The sequence below is a fragment of the Tachypleus tridentatus genome, chromosome 10 (genome assembly GCF_004210375.1).
Source record: "Tachypleus tridentatus isolate NWPU-2018 chromosome 10, ASM421037v1, whole genome shotgun sequence".
In the NCBI taxonomy this organism is placed as follows: Eukaryota; Metazoa; Arthropoda; class Merostomata; order Xiphosura; family Limulidae; genus Tachypleus; species Tachypleus tridentatus.
Genome location: NC_134834.1, coordinates 44940104 through 44962476, shown reverse-complemented (window position 1 = coordinate 44962476; position 22373 = coordinate 44940104). Strand labels below are relative to the sequence as shown.

General features: G+C 34.5%; 1 protein-coding gene across 1 annotated transcript in view; it reads right to left on the bottom strand.

Annotated features, from left to right (window-relative positions):
- Positions 1-22373, bottom strand: part of Non3 (Ribosome production factor 2-like protein Non3) — a 69164-nt gene that overhangs the window by 11820 nt on the left and 34971 nt on the right. Inside the window, exons 4-5 of the mRNA XM_076461098.1 lie at positions 11633-11672; positions 4463-4621 (exon numbers count right to left, since the gene is read on the bottom strand). Of these exons, the coding sequence (XP_076317213.1) occupies positions 4463-4621; positions 11633-11672 (199 nt within the window). The remainder of the gene's footprint in view (positions 1-4462; positions 4622-11632; positions 11673-22373) is intronic.

Below are 22373 nucleotides of genomic sequence, written 5' to 3'. Positions count from 1 at the left end.
GCATCAATGAATAGGGCATGTCAGTGTTTCACAGTTACAGAAGCTTGTCAGGAGTGGAAATGTAAGTAGAATCAAATTCCAAAAGTCTGATGAAGCCAGTTTCTGTGAGGGATGCACTGAAGGTAAAATGCGCAGAAAACCATTTAAGTCAGTGGAAGAAATCAGATCAAAGGGAAGACTGCAACTGGTACACAGTGATGTCTGTGGTCCTATGCAAACTCCACCTATTGGAGGTAGCAAGTACTTTGTTACATTTATTGATGATTACTCAAGATGCTGCAGAGTGTACATCTTGAAACAGAAGTCAGAAGGCTTTGAGAAATCCAAGTATTTTGAGAAGTTGTACTCAAATGAATCTGGAAAGTGCATAAAAACCCTGCACACAGATAATGGCAGAGAATATATGTCAAATGAGTTCCAGCAATATTTGAAGTCAAGAGGCATTCATCAAGAGATGTCAGTAGCATATTGTCCAGAAGAAAATTATGTTGCTGAGAGAAGGAACAGAACTCTTGTAGAATCAGCAAGAAGCTGTAGCTACTGCAGCATATGAGGGTAACAGATTATTCACATCGGCAATAAAAGATGGTAGTATGTCATATGAGAGATGGTATGGGAAGAAACCAGATGTAGAACACATAAAAGTGTTTGGATGTCTTGCATATGCACATGTGCCAGATGTGTCAAGACAGAAATTAGACATGAAGTCTATGAAGGTACGTTTGTTTCATTGGATATGATAACTGCACCAAGGGATATCAACTGTATGATGAAAAATCCAGGAAGATTTTCATATGGTGAGATGCTATCTTTAATGAAACAGTATTTGGTCAAGAGCCTGTGACAAACGAGTATTTCTCATCAAGTGAACAGATAGTGGACCAAGAAACAGAAGTTAAAGCTAAAGATAAAGCTGAACAGCCAGCAAGAAACAGGAAACCCCCCATCTGCTATGGATATGACGAGTATGATGATATGGCAGCAGCAAATAAATCAGTTTGTAACACTGCAAACTTATGCAGTATGTTAGAGCCAAGCACATTAAGTGAAGCAATGTCAAGTGACAATGCAAAGGAGTGGAAGTCAGCCACAGATCTGGAATTTGAGTCTTTACAAGAAAATGACACCTAGGATCTGGTGGAATTATCAGTTAGAAGAAAACCTATAGGTTGTAAGTGGGTATTCAAAGTTAAGTATGGAAATACTGGAAATGTAGAGAGGTTCAAGAGTAGACTGGTGGCCAAAGGTTACTCGCAGAATTATGGTCTGAATTACGAGGAAACCTTCTCCCCAGTGGTGCGCTATGCATCAATTCACTCCTTGATTGCATTTGCTGTGCAGAACAACTTAAAAATTCACCAGATGGATGTCGTAACTGCATTTCTGAATGGAAATCTGGATGAAGAGATATACATGGAACAATTGGAAGGCTACGCTGCTCCAGGGAAGAAAAACCTTGTGTGTAAACTGAAAAATCACTGTATGGATTAAAACAGTCACCACACTGTTGGAACAAATCATTTCATGAACAGATGATGGAACTGGAATTTGTTCAGAGTTCAGCAAATCTATGTGTTTACATACAGAAGGGTGAAAATCTAGCAATAGTTGCAGTATATGTGGATATTATTTTGGTTGCTGATAGTGATGATGAAATAATCACTATAAAGGAAACACTGAAGGAAAAATTCTGCATGAAAAACCTTGGAAAGCTCCATTACATCCTTGGACTCAGTGTTGTTCAGGATGAAAAGAATGGCTGTGTATGGTTAAATCAAAGACAGTATATCCAAACTATGCTGGTGAAATTTGGAAGGACTGATTGTAAGGCAGTTGCAACTCCATCAGATGTAAACGTGAAACTGCAAAAGGATGTTGGCGTTAGCACTCAGATTGACCACAGTTTGTACCAATCGTTGGTAGGCAGCCTTCTATATGCTGCAATGGGAACAAGACCTGATATTGCATATGTAGTGGGAGCAATATCGAAACATTGTGCTCAGCCCAACACAGCACATTTCACAACAGCAAAGAGAATCCTACGTTACTTGAAAGGAACAGCTGATCTTAGTCTTAAGTTTGAAAAGGTACCAGGAGATGTCATTACTGGTTACTCAGATGCAGATTTTGCTGGGGACCTGGATAATAGGAAGTCCACATCAGGAAATATCTTCATTCAAGCAGGAGCAGCTGTAAGTTGGATTAGCAAAAAGCAATCCATGGTGGCCCTGTCCACCTCAGAAGCAGAGTATATAGCCTTGAGTCTTGCAGCATAGGAAACAGTATGGTTGTAAATACTGCAAGAAATAGGTTCCGAAGTTGATGACCCTGTTTGTATCATGGAAGATAACCAAGGAACAATTGCCATGGCACAGAATCCAGTGGGTCATGAAAGAACAAAACACATTGATATTCATTACCACTTTATTCGCCAATGTGTGCAGAACAGATCAGTAAAACTGGAATATTGTCCACAAACGGTATGACTGCCGACATTCTTACAAAGCCACTTCCATGAAATGCATTTGAAAGGTTCAGAGATAATGTTGGACTGGCACCAATGGATAAATTAACCAGATAAAGTGATGATTATAATAACAGATTGAAGTAATTGTAAAACATTTAGAATAACTGTAAGGTTATTGACAGTAACTGTAAGTTTGTGTAAAACTTAAAATTAAGTGGGACTGTTAAGAATATTGAGATAAGTGCTGCCACACACAATTTTAAAGTGAAGAAACTGTTTTAATACAAATGAAATAAAGAAAACCTGAGAAAACTTAAGCTGAACATCAATCATGAAATAAAAAGCACATCCAAATACAAACTCTGCCAAATGAGAAGTGATAGTTTGGCAGTGGAGTATAGAGGGAGTCACAGGCAGGCCATGCTTCTATTAAAAGAGAAGTAACAAGTGATTTGCATGAGAGATATGTTGGAATCTTGCAATTCCAATAGGGCAAAACAGAATGCTTGTGTATAAAATATCTAAATATAGAGGGCAGCACTGAACAATAGCTAATTTTGTGAGTAGATGTAAGCACTATATTGGAATTTTCTTGTCACCCTGAAATGTGTTAATTTAATAAAGGAATTAGTCTCCATGAATAATGTTTTGAAGAGAAGTAGTAAATTAAGGAACAGATTAAGCCTGCACATGATTCATATTGTCTTTTTTTCACAGAAATTTCAAATTTTAAGGAAAAGAAAAATTCACAATAAGCTTACCAGATAACCCATTGAATAAATATGAATACTTTATTATGACATTATAGCCACATGATATTCAAATACCCAAGTTATTTTAGTTCTTTGTTATTATTAATGGAATTTACATCAAACCTTGAGAACTGTTATACATAACTTGAGTTTATAATTTTTATGGAGTCTGGATGAAACCAGTCTTACATCAAGCTGCAACATAATTTGTATCTACAGAAAATTTAATGGAATGCATTAGTTTCTCAAAACTTTGTTGGTAAAATAGACTACAATTATTAATTCACCTTGAGTTTCCAAATAATATTCCAAAAAAATGTAATAATACATTGATCTAGTACAGAATTTCAATGTATCATACTTCTGAAAACATTAACAGGCATTTCTGTGAAACAGGGATGGTGAGAGTGGACAATGACTATACCCTGGTCTCGATAACTGAGCTCCATTTTTGATCATTTATACAGTGTTAATATTATCTTATCCTGACTTTCAGCCCAAAAGATGTGTGATACAAACTGATTCATTTTTATTTTTTCTGTCTTAGGGTTACTGCACCATACTGTTATATTAAGCACTTGGAATGATTTATAAAAGTTATTAATCTTGAGAAACATATTGCACCATTATATCTTACAAGAGATAGACGTCTACTCTTTTATCTAACATAGAACTGTTGTGTTAAATTCTGATACCAAATGGATACTGGATTCATAGACTGTATAAAGCTATTTAGATCAACAAGATGCTGATAATGTTTTCCTTTGTCATAAATCTATAATTTAAAAAGGTAATGTAGAGTTTACTTATTTTTCATCAGTGATCTTTATATTCTGATGTCACATTCAAACTAAATTAAAACAGTAATGATGATGATTAACAAAGTTAGGATAATGACCTAATCCCATTTTGGTGATGGAAATCATAAAGAAAGAAGCACTTACACTACATCTTGAATTACTCAACAGAAAAGTAGCAAAACTCAAAAGTAGTTAAAATTATTTTAAATAACATTATAATAAAATGTGATTGTAAATTCAGTCACATGCATTTTCTTTTATAATGCAAAAGTTTACAGTACAAAAAAAGTGTATCGTTGTGTGAATAACAGCTTTGAAAACATTAAAATTATTTGGTATTTGTTTAAGTTTCATGTATAACTGCATTCATTTCAAATGGTTTTTTCCAAACATTACAAACATGTAATTATTTTGTTAGTTTTCAATTAAATCATATTCCTAACCTCAAATTCAGCTAAAGGCTGGAAACTTTCAACCCCGAACTCAAACATATCCAAAACATGATAGTCAAACATCCTTCCAATAATGAGATTATGTGGCCTCTTCTTGCTGTGTGATCCGAACATAAATAATGATGCATCATTTTTCTTAGAGAAAAACTCCTGAAAAAGAAAAACAATTTAGGATACTGAAAAAAAAAAACAAGGACATTTATAAATGTTGTATATATGATTAAATATCCTGCTGTATTCTATTACATTAACTTTCATAGTGCCAATTACCATACACAGTATATATTCAAGTTAAACCTTAATGTTTTTTATTTAGGAAGCACAGTAATAAGTGGTTTGTCAACACAAAAGCTGTTACAAAGTGGTACAAAATTGAATTTATTTCAGGTTTGGTCTGTAACCACTGTTAATAAAATTAAAATATATTTAGACTGTGTTTTGTTAAAAGAGTTAAACTCAGATCTTCCTTAGTAGTACTCTGTATATAAAATGTGTTTATGCTATTAACAAATTTTTTCATAATGACAGATGGAAAAAGTGCCTTAGCTAAATGGAAAAAAAACTAAATAAAAATTCTCAACACTTACATTATACATAAATAATATTTTTCTATGATTCATGTGTTCAGTAGCAAACTAACATATTCAAATATTATGGAAATTACTTCTGAACCAGCTCACTATAAACAATTTTCTGATCTAGTCACATAGAATGTTATCCATATATATCCATGTATTGTGTCAGCCTATAACATAATCATCAGAATGCTGCATCCATCCTTTAATAGAAGGATGACATAACTTATGCATGAGAATCCTAGTGAACACTAGCATATAAACAAAAGTTCATTCTTAATGAAGCAAAAAAACACAAGTGGGTATGAATGGTGGGAAGGTGGTGCAGAGAGGTGGGTATCTCTCTTAAATACATTTTCAAGTGGGAAAAATTTTAACTTCAGCAATGCCTCTGTCTCACTGTACCAATAATAGCTAGAATCCTACACTGGTGATAGTGCATCATCAATAGTGCATAGATGGCAGTGCAGACCTATTACAAAGACGGTTACTTTCTGAAAAATCAACAGAAAGGGAAAGACCATTGGACATGACTGCTATGGGACTAGGGATCACCTTGTGAAGCAGCACCTATATTCATTTACTAATATATTTTACATACATTACAGAGAGATTTATTATAATGAACATCTGGTAAATCAAGTGCAAGTGGTAACACATCTAAAGTGGATGGAATGTTACAGTGTCTAGAGCGACTAGTCAATTAAGCCATTCTGGTACCAAATGAAGAACACACAGTAAATGGGTTGGTGATACAAACTAAAAAAAATCTAAAAATATCTAAACTTAATACTGTACAAACAAGCATATTTGGAAAAAAAAAAAAAAAAAAAAAAATCAAACCATTGCTATATTTTTATCATTTAGCATAAGACTGCATTGACAATAAAACTGAACGGGAAAAAATTATTACAACAAAATAAAACATTTTCCTGTTGCAATGTTTATCGTGAACTTAAAAAAAGTAAATATTTTTCCAATTTCTCACAACCTCGAACAAAATACACAAATCTATGAAGTATATACACCAAATCCAATATCAAATGTTTTATATTTATGACGTGGTAGACCAAGATAATCTTGATTATCTATGAACATTGATAAGCATCACATAAGACAATCAAAAGTATGATTAAATCTATTAATGTTAAAAAAAAATATTTTCAATTAATTGAAGGTTGTTAAGCTTATATTGACAAGTTTCGTGACAAAAATAATCAAATAAGCAATGATTACAATGATACAAATCTCCAAAAAGAATTATTAATTACTTGAATGTAATTAATGAGTGACTAATAATTTTGCTAAGGTTTGCACTTAATTTTTTTTTTCTGGTAGCCAGCCAGATCACTTAGACATGTCCTTTGGGTGACCAAGCAGCAGTTTAGGTTGCGAACATATTTTTTCCCTTATATTGTAATGAAGCAACTCATAAGTGAATAAATCCCACATCGCCCTATAAATCTTTCTTATTTATAACACTAACAAAGATTCATTAAGAGATAAACTATCAAAAAAATAACTTAAAAAAGGAAAATAAAATCCTGCTAAAAAAAGAATAAGAAATAAACCATACATGGTGTAACACGAGTCTGGTTGTTTGATTCCATCAAATAAATAGGATAAAAACTGTTATTGTTGGATGATGACTGCTGACAAATAACACAAGACAGTGAGTGCAATTTTTTTTTCAGTCTTTATTATCTCACCTAATGAGTCTGTAACTTCCATTCTGGAAACCTGAATGTTCTCTTAAAAAGAAAATGCAGAAATAAAATACAACAAATCTCAAAATTCTTGCCATTGCTATAGTAAAACAGAGGAAGCTTAGAGGTACAATTATTGGAAGGAAAAGTGTAACCCTCAAAGTTAGCTTCACTCACTCAAGTGCCGTATAAGCTACAAAATATCGTTTTACAATGAATATAAACTACATAGAATGATGTACTAAAAAATTGTAGGCCTTTTATCTTTTTCAAAAGAAATCACCACATCTATCTGGTTGGACAATCATCAGCCATCCAATATAAATGGTAAGTGGTTAGTATAAAGATATTTTTTCTTTGTCACACCAATACCAGATCCTTTTTCTTGATCGATTGATCATATTTCTATTTATCTTCCAGGCTGTGAACCCAATACAAATATCCTTGAATCAATTTATCCCTTATTGAATTTTGTACCACCAAAAATATAAATTTAAAACCTTGCTTTATCTACCCTCCAGTATCAGTGTAATGGAATTGATATACAAAATTTTATATATAATATTTGAAATAAAAAGTAGGTATTTGAACTTTTATGAAGATGACTATTGTTTTCAATCAAAATTATATGCTACTTCAACTTTTTATACATCACCAAACCTGCACCCAGAACCACACATTAAAATAAAAAAGAACAATTAACCTGATTACAATTGTTGATGTCATTGTGTAGCATTGTTGACAGTTTAACCTTAAAAACTGTAAAGTCTAGAGAATGTACTTTGAAGCTTTATTAAATTTTAAATGGTTGTAGTTATCAATATATGTACCATGCAGTCTTCAGCTAGTACAGCGGTATGTCTCCGGATTTACAACGCTAAAATCAGGGGTTCGATTCCCCTCGGTGGGCTCAGCAGATGTGAATTTGCTATAAGAAAACACACACACACACGTACCATGCAAAGAAAAAAAAATCACAACCTGTTTTTTTATTTGATGAATGAAAAATAAAAATATGACCAATACATAATTGATATATATAACCTTCATGTGATCATTGTGAGAAACAAACAAATTGTTGAGGTTCATTATCAAAGTTAATTATTCACTTCAGCCATATGTTTGAATACTTTTGCCATAACTCTACACATTTTGGACTAAACTATTTTCTAAACCAAAACAAGTATTCGAACCAAACGTCAAATAAAGTGACAGCATTTTTGTTTTCATGAAGACATGAATTTTTAATTCAGCTGTCTAAAGATTTTTTTCAAAAATTGGCCTCATTACAAATGCTCCTTATTGTATCTGTTTCATTGGTAGTAATCAAATTTCCATCCTTAAAAAGAAATGACAAATTTAAATGCATTATGGTAAAAAGAAAACAAGTCACATTTATGAAATTATTTAAAATTTATCACCTCCTAGCTTAACAAATGCTTTCATTGAATGTGTTTCAAATCTCAGCACTTACGCTGTGTCACTTTTGACATTTGTCTAAAATCATGAAATGTTAGCTTTTACTGCCTATAAACATACACACTCCCCTGTTAGTTACAACCATAATGAGCAGTCTGTTATGACAATTGTCAGTCTATCTAATTCTTGTTTTCAACCACTTCCTTCTTACTAGAAAAACCCAAAATATCTATTTTTTCTCATTCAGAAGCAATCCAACCAATCAGCAATCATGTTTGTTGAGCCACAGCTGAGTAAGGTAACTTGTTGGAACAATACATATTTATTAGTAGGACTATCACATGATGAAATGTTCCATAGCTGTCCAATATGCTAGTTATTTTTGTAAATATTGGCATACATTTGTTTACCATTTTCAACGTATTGTAATATCTTTAAGTGTGTATGTTTTTTGATAGCAAAACTACATTGAGCTAGCTGCTGAGTCCACCGAGGAGAATTGAGCCCCTGATTTTAGTGTTGTAAACCTGTAGATGTACTGCTGTACCAGAGAGGGACATCTCCAGGTGACACATAGAATTCAAACAACTGAAAACCACTCTACTGGAAAGTAGTAGGAAGTTCCACATCTCTCATCTCTCATCAAGTACTCTTCGATGACCTCTATAAATAAGCTAATACACATAGGATTAGGGAAAAAAAAAACGAGGTCCTTCATCCTTTAAGTTTTACCAACAGTTTTTCTTACAGCATTTAAATTTTGGAGTGATATAAAAGTGGACACATGCACTATTTTTTTTATTTTTTTTTTTAAATAAGAGAGCTAATTCTAATGAAACTTTGTTAGGAATTTTCCCTTAAAATGTTGACAAACTGTGCAAAATTTAATCCACTGTGGGTATTGGGGACTTAAACTGGGGAGGAGATTGGCAAACAGATGGACATCAGCCTCATACACATGAACAAAAGTTTCAACAGAGGTAGAGTAAGGCAGTGTAAAACAAAACTGACATTCACTCAAAAGGACTGCTTGATGAGGTGATCAATGAATCCAAAAGAAACACAACAAAAGGAAAAAGGTAAGAGAGGAAAACACATTTTTTTTTTTACACGAGTTTACACGAAAATAAATCAAGATAAGCTAATGAAATGGAAACTAAAAATATCAACATAACATTTGTTACTTAATTCAACAATTTTTCTGGTAATCTCCATTACAGAATACATTTTACAATGAACTATAGGATTGGACCCTAAAAAAAAAAATGTATGTTTTTAGGGCCAAGCTGGCTTCCTAAAAAAAAGAAAAAAAGAAATTAAGTGTGAGCCCTGGATAAGATATTATCTGTACATATATTACCATTGGATTGCAAAAACAAAATAAATGTTTACTTATCAACCTAATTCAAACAAATGGTTAAAAAAGAACCCTGGAAACAAGTAGTAAAAAAGATTTTGCAAATATTAAGTATGATATAGAGATGGCAATGCCAAAATGTCAGGGATGAATATACAAAACCATATAAAATTTTTACACAAGTAGCCAAAATTTTTCAATAATAGCTTATCTTCAACTAAGTATTGAATTCCTTGATAGTTACATGAATTCAGATTTTAAATTGAATAGTGTTATGCAGTTTTAAAGCATCTAATAACCATAAGCTTGTAATGTTGACTCACTGGCTACTTATGTAGGGATTGTTGTATGGATTTATGTATTCATATTCACATTGTTTCTGTACTTTTTGACATTGCCATCCCTATATCATATTTAACTTTTGCCTTTTTTTTATTATTATTACATGTAAGCTTACTAAATAGTATGTAGTTTTAGGCAAATTATTTTTATAATTTGAAATGTCCAAACAACTATTGTGAAATAGTGTTTTGAATAAATACAAAAAATACTTCATCTTAGACATTCAAATTTTGATAAGAAAGTTTCATTTTATGCAGCAATTCAGTTTTAATTTGATTAATATTCATTAGAATATTTCTTCTGATATTTTACTTTCTAAATTGCAGTAATCACCACTTCTGGCTATAAATCATGAAAAAAAAAAAATCAATGGCTGACAAACATTTATGAGTGAATTATGACCCAACACTTCAAAATATACTTGGTCAAATGCAATTTATATTGAAAAAATACTGTTTATTTTCAATACATAATATGCTTTATAGGAAGTAATTGAATATGACAAATGTAATAATAATCATGAATTATAAATTTGATTCATCAAAATATTTTGCCTTTACTTATCACATTCACTAAACCTAACTAATAACACCAAAGTTTTTATTTTCACAGATGAATATTTTTGTACACTTCAAACTGATTATACTTAAAAAAAAAAAAAAATTCAGGAGCAAAAATAATGCCTTAGAAACTATACAAAAGTTCCTTGATCTGTGTTGTTCAAAAGTTATCTAAATACATCCAATTCAATAGAAGTAAGACAGGGTGATGAAGTAGATATGAGCAATTACATTATTAGGGATGATGGTTTCTCAGTATATGTAAACTTGTGCTTTGGGATGGGCAGAAAAATGATAAAATATTCATAAGTATATGGTTTACAGGCAAGATGAAGCTGTACAGTATTAGTTACAATATTTTTAGTTGAAGTAGCTTTTAATTTTTGCTTACATTTTGTAATTTAATAATAATATTTTTTAAAATGCATTTCCAGTAATACTTACTTCCTCACACTTCAGTTATTACTCAACTGCTAGGGTTTCCTTTCATCTCCCATCTAAGCATTTGTATGATCACCCACTTCTACAAGTCTTTCTTTCCTCAAATAAATGCCTTTGTCAATATCTGGCTCATTAAACTCTCAACTTGTGTCAATGCACCCTGTATCTTTGCAAGGGCAGATTTAATGGTCACCTGAAACTGATTTGGCCTCTATTTGCTTTTGTTTAAATATATAATATTGGTGTGAATAGAGCCCATTGGGATCCACATTTTTTTTTAGTTGACTAGTCATTTAATCCACTCATGTATCCTGGTACTGTATATAACCACCTCATTCAGACAATGTTATCACTTTATTGAGACTGACCAGACTTCAATCTCTAAAACTGGCTTCTAGTGGAGAGAAGAGAAAGGAGTGTGTCAGTCGAGGTAAGTATTATTGGAAATACATTTCTGATTTAAGAAAACGTTAACTTCCAAAACTAAACTCCACTCATATTACAGCTAGAATCCCACATTAATAAGGGGGATGGGCCAGTGATGGCAGTATCCGTACAGAATGCATCTGTATAGATCATGGGCATGCCAAAAGATTTGCATCCTAGTGAGGGAACTGTACCACATCCAGAACAGATATGTCATTACCCAGATTCTAACTCTGACACTCTGAGTGGAATTTTACATGATTTGTTATCACTATTGGCCAGGTTCCATTCATTCTTAATTTATCTGTAATTTATAAATAAATTTCAGGGCTTACCAATGATAAAGGGTCTTCAAATGGTCTCATCTCATTTTTCCTAAAACAAAATATTCAGGTTAAAACTAACATTAAAAAGTATAAGACTCAATTTACTTTAGAAAAATATTCTATTCACCATTTTAATTACCAGCATATTATTTATAGCATAACAATATTCACATAAATATACAGAATGATGTAATTTTCACACATACCTCTGAAAGTACCATTAAAACAATAAAATTTAGTAGGTTCATATATGATAAACTGCAACTTTTTTGCATGTCAGGTTTGTGCTGAAACATTGTACTGATTATCTTTAGAATATATATTTTAGTACAGTGACATGTAACTGAATAAATATTTGAACAAAAAATTCCATCTATTTCTCGTTTAACTCAAAAGCAAAAACTTTATTTCTCTTTTCACATGATATAAACCATTTGCAATCTGTATTCTCAAGCATTTTCATTCTGCTAAACAAAATTGGGTAATGATGTGTCACAGGCAATCTGTTGATAGAATTTTTAATTGAATCATTTTTAGCATATTTAAGAACTACTTTACACTAATACAACCCTATAAGGAATATTTTGTCCCAAAACTACTTACATGAAAAGAAAGGTAGGAATACAGAGAGCTAAGTATCAGTGCCAGATTGAGGCTTCAGTAAGCTCTGTACAAACTGGTTGCAAGGGGGAGAAGAGAGCTCATTTACTTGTGCACATTTTACTAATTAAAATTTTATTGAAACAAATAATGTTTTGGAAAAACATTTAAGAAATTTATATGTTGTGTGGTTATGGTTTTATCTTATTTTTGCATAACAACATTTTAAATAAAAGTGATAAAATGATTAGAATGTTTAATCCATAAAAACAGTTTTCCAAAACTAATGACACTTTTTTGTTATAAACGAATGAAGAATATTTTGTACTGCCTTTTATGCTTCCCAATACAACTAGAGATGTCATTGAATATTGATTTTTCCTTTACATTTGTTTTAAGATGTTTGTCTTTGTATTCAAATTTGTGATAGACAATGACTGGTTGTAACAGACATTGAAAAGAAGTAATAAAAATTATATGCATGAATGGCAACATTTTAACAGTGTTTTGATTATAATATATGAATGCCTAGTATTTTCTGAAAGATTATAAAAAAATCAACTCATAATTAGGCAGGACACCTGAATCAGAGGGGAGGTTTGCTATAGTGTAGTTTGTATATGCCTTAATTTGGCACTACTAAGTATATCATATTAAAATGACTAGATCCTCACCAAGTCATTACAGCCCATGTTGCCATTCCTTGTCATCCTTATGTAACAACCATGCATTTTGCAATAGCCTTGCCACATACTTTCCACTGCAATAGCATCATTGAGGCTCTTAAGTGGACAGAGAAGTAAATGTCAAATGCCTCAGTATTCCATTTTTATGAGTAGAGTTCATTCTTTTCTGTATACAAAATGGAAATTATAGAAGTAAAAAGGAGGCAAAAGGATTCATCCTACATTGTTCACATGTAAGCCATCTCAGATAAGAACATTTTCTATAACTGGTAATACACATTGTTTACTACCAATAAATAGAAAAATGTATGGATTGAAAAACAGATGCAAAATGATTTTGGACTGATGCAAAAGATGTTTCTAAAGCTAAATCTTTTTAATACCTTGATTACAAACAGAAGTAAGGAATATGTACACGTTTTCAAAATCAAACCTGGGCCATGACTTTAATCTCTAAGATTTCTGAATATGGGGAAAATTTAGAATTGGCAACTTGAGATTTCAAGGATACTCCAAAACTCTCAGAGAATGTGACAGCAATATCTTTCACAGTCATGAAATCCGACCATCTGGGATATTCTGCACATCAGACTCATGCAAAGCTTATAAGTGAAGAAAGAAACAGTCAGGGAAAAAATGATGCAACTTATTCTTCCCATTTTTAGATACAGTTCATTAATGTACTGTTATCCAAATGCAGGTTATTACTCCTACATTACGTCAATGAAACCTACGTAACTATATTCAATACATCATTTTCAGGGTGTATATGTAATTGCTGCAAAATACTTCAGAAAAGTCCCAAAGCCAAATCAAATGTATAACCTGATAACATTTATTAGCAAGTCTTTTTTTTAAAACTCAAACTACTACAGAAGTATATTCTCTCAAAGAAGAATACAAAAAGAAAAAAAGGACCCTCTCCACATGAAAGATGAAAATCCCAAGGAATCTTCCAGCTAACAAATGTGTTTTACTAATCAGAAGTTTGGGTAAAATTACAAATAGAATTATAAATTTGACACTTTTTTTGAAAATTACAGCATTGAATATGAATTTCAATTGCAAAACTTTTTAAATTGCAACTGGGCTTGTCTCAGATTTCACATTTAAAAGTTGAATAAACATAGGGAAAGGGAGTTTGAACTACACAAGAAATATTAAGCTCGGGCTTGTAGTTTTATTTGAGATCATTTTAATTATGATCTTTTATTATTTCTTCTCTAAGAGCAGAGATTGGGAGTAGCAGGAAATAGAATTATTAAGGTGGTTTCATTTTATTTCTATTTTAGAAATTTTAAAAACCTTTAAGGGCAACTAATTTCGTACAATTGGTTGCAGACAGTGAAAGGCAGTAGAAGCTGAGACATTGTGGGTGTAAGCACACAACTCTATAACCTTAATTAATTTTCCATGATTGCTAGTTAGTTTAAGGTCAGCATTTAGATCTTGTCTGCCAGATGGGATATCACCAATGCTTTTAGGGGCTATTATCACAGACTATCTTCATTACAACTTTAAGGTGATGATTGAGATTTACAATGGATTTTGCATAAAACTTCTTAATGCTTATTTTATATAACATAATGTATATGCATACAAACACACACTAGTAATTTATTAAAAAATTAAATCCTGACATTTTATAGCTTACATTTTAATTTTATTAAAATAAATGTTTATGGCTTTTATCATAGTTTGAGAAAAATCAGGGATTTTCCCCAGTAATTTATAGAAATGTTTCGTTAATGACTGAAGCAACAACTAAAGATTTTCAGCATTATTTGTTGTTTTTTGACATTTCACTGCAGCTTATACCAAACCATTACTGACCAAATTAATTTTTCAAAACTTCAGATTCTTCTGCATTTAAAATCATTATGGTTTCTTAGTTATTTGGCATTTGATGGTGCAAAGCAACTCGGCTACCTGTGTCAAACAACTGGTAAAAGAACCAATTAATCTATGTTGAGGGAATTGTTTTTTGGTTTTTTAGCAAAACATTTCTGATAACAGTGAAAACAAAGATAAAAAATGCAAAAACAGATAAAAACAAAAAATAACTATACAATGGAAAATGGTACACAAGATATACACATAGGAATGGTAACATGCAAAGGAGGAATAGGCCAAACACTAAACTTGGAAACATTGTTCAGTGTTAAGCCCAAGTAGGTGTTGTGTGCCAAAATGTTGAATAGTTGACCATCTATTGCTGAACAGAACATCCTACAGAGGATGAAAAATACAACCCAGATGGGGTGCTGCATCAAGGAACAGTTTTGCAGCATACTGAGGAAGAAGTTGTAAACATTGAAGATGGACAATTGGTTAATGAGACTCAGTGTTCAAACTCTGGACCAGAAAAGTGGGGAATGCCCATATGAAATGCTGAAGTCTCTAATGGTGAATAAGGTCCAGCATTCTAAGTGTCAAGGGCCTAACCAAACCATAATCAAGTTTTGATCTTATGAGGACTCAAAAGATCTTTAGCCTAGAGCACTGATCTGTTCGCCAAGATATGGAAGAAAGGACATGTAGAATGTTCAGAGCCCTAGTACACCTGACACAAAGCTGCTTGACATGTGGAATCAAAGTCAGCCTGCAATCAAAAACAAGTCCCAAGAACTTTGTCTCTGATACATTAGGAAGAACACTGCCACCAAGCTGAAGCTCTGGACCAGGATGTAATCTCCACTGGTAGCAAAAATACATTCAATTGGTTTTTGATGAAATAAATAAATGAAGAAGTGCCAAAGGGTGAAGACATTGGCAGAATGGAGGAAAGTTTCCTGTGAGGAGACACAAAACGGATAGCATGAATCAATCAGGGCCTTAAGGTCAACCAAGTTGGAATGCAAGTCTTGACAGTTTGAAAGTATCATTGTGGCCATTTTTACATAGTAGAAGATGAGGACAAACAGCCCTTTGGTTTGCAACAATGCCACTTCTCTTTAGAAGATAAGGTCAAGTGGACAGATCTCTGTCAGGAGATAGTATAGTGGCTGCAGGTGTGACCATGCAATGGTTTTGCACCTCGGAGTCAAAGGAGAGGAACCAAAGCAGACACCAGAAAGAGAAACAGACACTGAAGATCAGCAGGAAAAGACTCCTTAAGAGACATGGAAAGGTTAGTCTGCACACCCACCAAGATAGCAGAATGGAGGATGGTAGTTTGTCTTTGATGCCATCAAAGACAAACATTTTCCATGCCTCAGGACAGGATACATTGTTAACAGTCCTCAAGTGCTTTTCCTCTTTTTTCCTCCTTAATCCACTTCCAACAAGAATGGGAATAGAGTTAGAGCCACCACAACTGATAAAGTGAGGCTCCTGGTCACATAAATATTTTATGGCAAGAGGTTTTAGAGTGACCAAACTGCTGTCATTGGTAAAAACTAGAGAGTGTTAGAGATTTTGGGCTGACCCTTACAATGTAAGTCACTCATCTTCACAGACGTAGGTAAACATCAAAATGAGAATGTGGGTTATGCTGCAATATTCCATCTTTGCGAGTGGAGATACGTTGAACAACTGAAACTCCTTGACTGGAGAGATCGGCAAGAGTCTTTAAATTGGGGATGTTCAGAAGATCTCTCTTAGCAATAACTCTCAGGATGTACTGAAGGTTGTATGGAGAGTAATCTGAATAAGCAATCCCCCAAAGGAGTTTTGTACATTCCTGCTTAGATGTTTTAACAAAGATATCTAGGTTAGTGTTTTTAGACAAATTTTGGAAAGTCAGGGAGCCTTTCAAATCCTTTCTGAATTTAAAACAGTAACATCTGCCCAAGGGATTTTTTCAGAGAGCATGTGTACAATAAGGAATCAAGGTACATTGTTAACAGTATCTTTGGACAGTTGGTCCCTTAGTAATCAAGTATTGTTTAACCTCAGCAGTAAGTGGGTGAAAGATTGGATTAGCAAAGAAAATGTTAGTGTCCACTGACTGCATCCAATATGGAGCCATACAAGGGGGGTATACACTACAGGGCCAAAAGCAAAAGGCTCAGCAACAATGTTGGGGTTTTGTGGATGCAATACTTAAATACCAGCACATACAAAGTCCTCAACACCTGTTGAGAATGTACAATACTGGTACTAAGTTGATCCTAATGCCAGAGGGACAGCCTATTGACCAATATACAGAAATTTGAGGCTAAAAGTTATGTGCTGGGGTTGGACCATTCAACCACCAAAATCCTCTTCTCCCCTTCATGGGTTACCATGCACAGCAAACATAAGGGTGGACATACCAATTGTGGAGTAGATAAACTAAAAATACAGAATCTTCTTTGGGAAATCCTATCAACAGACACAGGCATCCATATCAACAGGAATCATTAGAATACTGCTGAACACATTCCTGAACAACATTTCTTATCATTCTCTATATATAAGTTCGGTTATTTGACCAACTTCGTAACCATTGCTTAACCATGTATACTATAAATTTAAAGTTACTATGAGTATCTTTGTAAAATTGGTAATCTTTTTAAAAAACAATACAAGTTTGTTGTACACAAAATCTGATTTTTTAAAATAAAATATTTCTATTAAAGATTTGTCTATGAATTTGTGAAGCCTCTGCTAAGTCAGTCTGAGTGAATGATAATTTTCAATTTTTCATGCTAAAAATAAAACTACTTTTTATCAAACAGTTTTCATATATCATTTGCATAACTTCTAAATACTCCTAAATTAATATAAAAAGTTTTGTTCTTTTCAATTCCCACTTTATACTTCTCTATTTTCTCTACACTAACACTAAATGTAGCAAAACAATCTCTGGCAGAAGTTGTAAAAGACTGGTTGGTTGGTTGATTTAGTGTTTTATGGCACAAAGCAGCTAGGCTATCTGCGCCAAATGTCCGGTTAAAAGGAAAAACTAAAGTAAATGTAGTAAAATTCATAAAAGGAGATGAAGGTAAAACAAAACAGCATTTAAAAATATAAATAGCATAAAACCAATGTTAACATTCAGTCTACAATGTTAAGTGAGAAACTACAGTAAGAGAAGTTGCAAAGGACTTTCTGTAGCACAATGGTAATTACCATAACCGACCAGGAAGACTAAAAGGTAAGTACAAGAACCACCGTCAGTCACCCGAAGTTGGCCTTTCCAGTCCTGGTTCTGGATTATGTATCATTATGGCCATTATCAAAAAGTAAAGTAATAAAAGTTTTAAAAGACATGCAGCGAAATTGTAATAATAACTCACCAGGATGACTAACAGGTAGTTCAAATGGATAGTTTAAACAGCAGCGTTAGTCACCTGTAGTTGGCCTTTCCAGTACTGGTGTCGAATTATTTAATGTTATGACCATTTTCTAATTTCAAACTGAACTAGAGAGATTGAGATTCTTAAAAGGAAACCACAATAAAAAAGGTTTAATGAATAAATATAAAACACTTAAATGACATTAAAAAGATTTAGAGCCTTTAAAAAACTAAAAACATTTCAAAGGTGGACAGTGTCACCATCACCAGTAACAATGTCTAATGTTATGGACAAACCTTGGGACAGGACATGTTTAAAATGGTGCTGTCGTTGAGAGTCATAATGATGGCAAGAAAGTAAAATGTGGCTTATAGTGATTTGAGTGTTACATAGACTACACACTGGTGGATCAGTTTCAGATAAAAGAAAATGATGAGTTAAAAAACTGTGACCAACGTGTAGTCTAGTTAGAACAACTTCCTCCTTACGGAAGCAAGACAGTCACAGTCCAATAATATAGGATTGTATTTAAAAAGCTTGTTTACACATTGTTCACTCCAAGTCGACTGCTAGCTGGCACAGAGCCGAGCCTTGAATACAGGACCATTGTCCATGTATGAAATAGGCACTGCAGTGACAGTGCCAAAGCAGATAGATTTAGCTGCCATGTCAGCAAGCTCATCCCCGCGAATACCAATGTGGCCTGGTATCCAGAAAAATTGGATAGAAGTAGATGTTAATGAGAAATGGACCAGTAAGTTTTGAATATCAGTGAGAACAGGGTGTGAACCATGTGAAGCGATTCTCTGATTGATGTTTCAAGTCAAATCAGGTGGTCCATGGTGGAGTGCTGTCATCGGAACCTACATTGGATGGGCAAGAGGAGGTTGTTTGATTTGAGGAACCAAACAAGATTAGCATTAACCATCCTCTCTAAGGTCATACAGAGACAGCTCGTCAAAGCAATTGGATGGTAGTTTGAAGGAATCTTGGGATCTTTCCCAGGCTTAGAGAAAGGTAAAATAATAGCCTGGTACCAGGCATTAGGAAAAACATTCTCCTGCCAGATCCAGTTAAAAACAGTTAGAAGAATGTCAGGAGAAGCAGGAGATAGATGGCACAGCATGTCATAGCGTACATCATCTGGTCCAACAGATGTAGTGCCAGACCGATAAAGGGCCAGTTTTTGTTCCACCAGTGTAAAGGGAAGAATATAGTCATAGAGACAATCAGTTCAAGAAGAAAGAGGTGATTGCTCTGCCAGAGTCTTGATGGCCAAAAAGGTGGAGGAACAAGCAGAGGTGCTAGATACCCAGCAAAAGCTTTCACCTAGAGTATTGGCAATGCTCCAGATATCTGCTACTTCTTGGCCATCTGAGAGTAATATCGAGAGGGGGACAGAATTGTATTGCCCACTGACCTTCAAACCCTGTCCCATATTTATTAATCCCAGGATTATTGTCAACCATCCATGAAAAATGGGAGAATAAAGAAGGGGAGCAAACTGACAGATCAATAGCAGTAAAAAACTAACTAAATGCATGAAAATAAGTAGAAGAACCAGTATTGAAAAGAAAAAGGTTGTGATCAGAGAGCATACACTCTACAGAACGACCCCCTCCTATCAATAACAACACTCCCCAGAGGAAATGATGTCCATTAAAGTCTCCCGGGGAATAAAAAGGGAGATAGCAATTGATTAATGAGAGCATCAAGGTCTTATTGATCAAATGTCTCTCCAGGTGACAAGTAGAGAGAACAAACAGTGATGGTATGACCCAAGGAAACACGAATTGCTATGGCCTCCAAGGGTATGTCGAGCAGCAAAGACAGGGTGGGCACATGTTGATCAACCAAGAGTGCCATCCCTCCATCACACAGCTTGTCATTTTTGTACAAAGAGAACCTCCAAAAGGTGGCTGTATCGATAGGTTTCAAAATTGTTTCATGTGAGGAAAGACATAAAGGATGGTAGGAAGCAATGAGTGTTTTGATATCATCCAAATTAGAATGTAAACCTCAACAGTTCCATTGTATCAAGGTGGCCATTTTCATTTATGTGTAGGCATACTGGGTGGAGAACCCTTCTGTTTATGACCATGTCTTTTTTCTTTACTGTCTTTATTCGAGGGAGGCCTATCGACCTCCATGGATCCTGCCCTGGGCTGATTGGGCAGGTCTTTTCTGTTGGAAGAGGATTCCAGTGAATGAGAACATAAACAAATAATCATTTTGCATCTTGGGGTGGGAGAAGAAGATGCATTTGAGGGCATGTCTTTACCCAGAACCAAAGGAAGTGAATCTTGGGATTTGTTGGAATGTATGTAAGGAACAGAGATGGGTGTTTAAGTTGATTCATTACCTTTTTTTAACCAAGACTTTTCATTTGTTTTGAGAACTATTCCTTTGGAGGCACAGAGATTTGTCTGCACTCCCACTGTAGTAGCAGAATAAAGTGCAGCAGCAAATGTCTGAGACGAAGTGGTGGACCACAACTTTCGAGCCTCAGGATAAGCAATGTCATGAATCGTTTTCAAATGCTGCAGCTCTTTTTCTTCCAACCATTTATGGCAAGAATGAAAGTATAAGGGCTGAGAGCTATTGCAGTTGATGCAATGAGGGTCCATTTCACACTCAGAGGCTTCATGGTCCTTACCACCGCAACGTGCACACATCAAGGAACCACGACGTGACGTCTCCGAGTGACAGAACCATTGACACTGGAAACATCGGAGAGGGTTTGGAATGTTTGGCCATACCCTGCAATTAAAATAACCTGCCTTGATGGTGGCAGGTGCACGTGGTGATGTAAATGTCAAAACAATGATATCTGTCGGCAGTGTAACTCCATGTTTTCGAATGGTGATGTGCCTCACTGCAGGAAATCCTTGAGTGTGGAAACCAGCGAGAATCACTGACTCGGGGGATGTTCTTCAAATCCCTCTCAACAATAACTCCTTGTGATGAATTCAAAGTAGCATGAGGTGTAACCTCAATAGGTATATCTCCAATTGTCTTTGAATTCAAGAGCAGTTCACTGTGTTGGGATGTTGATGTTTCAACCAATAAGTCTCCAGATTGAAGCTTCTTTACTGACTTTGGAGAGCCAGCAAGTCCCTCCAGTCCCTTCTGAATAAAAAAGGGGGATATTTGCCCTGAAAAGGTTTTTCTGAAAGAGAATGTAGGATAAGAAAATGAAGTACAACAGGTGTTACAAATGTTGAAGATTGCTGCTCAGAATATTTGAGAAGTTGTCGTTTACCTGGACTGTTTTTTCATTATTTTAAGTTTTATTTGGAGGATCCACAATAAAAAAAGGGAATTTCAATGCCCATTGACCCTACCCACCAAGGAGCCCTATGAGGGGATGCACTACAATGTTAAACAAGGACACTGTGGCAATGCCAGGGTTTCAAGAGCACTATATCCAAACATCAGCATCACACAATGTACACAATACCTGTTGAAAACATTCATCACTGGTACTTGGTTGACCCTAGCCAAAGTGGACCAGCTGATTGACCCAAGGGGAGCCACCCCAAGGCTACCCACCTACAAGAATTCAAGGCCAAAGTAGTGTGTTAGGGTTGAACCATTCAACCACCAGGATCCTTTCCTCCTCTTCATTGGTCACCATGCACGGCAAATGCATGGGTAGATGTTTAGATCCCAGAAGAGGTAAACTGAAAGAACAGGACCTTCCCTGGAAGTCTCCTCACCATGTTCAGAAATACATACTGAGGGGAGGAGAAAAAGAATAAGCACCCATTGTGTCACAGGATGGGCAGAATATGAAGTACTTGCACACAAGAGATAGCATGGTTTTGGTGCATTTACACTGTATCATATAACCTTAGCTCAATTTTACTGTCAGCAGTGAATTAGCAGTGGGAAAAGGGCACAGTGGTCATACCATAGAGAATGATATGGTATGCACACTCTTCTGTTCAACTGAACTGATAACACCTGCAGGAGGAGAACACAGCAACATAGTTTATGCTCATCTCTACAGAACAGAATCTGACCACAAGAGGATAACACAACTGGTACATTGTAGAAGTTATTTGCATAGTTTCCAGCACTACAAAGACAGTGTCCTTAATGTCCCACTTTCCCCATAGGGGCACCACTTGTTCTTGTCTCTGTATTTAGGTTTCAATTGATCAGGTGTATTTTCCATGGTCCATCACCCCAGCATCTAGGAACTAATAAATAGCAATGGGTTTTTGTGCTTTACCTGAT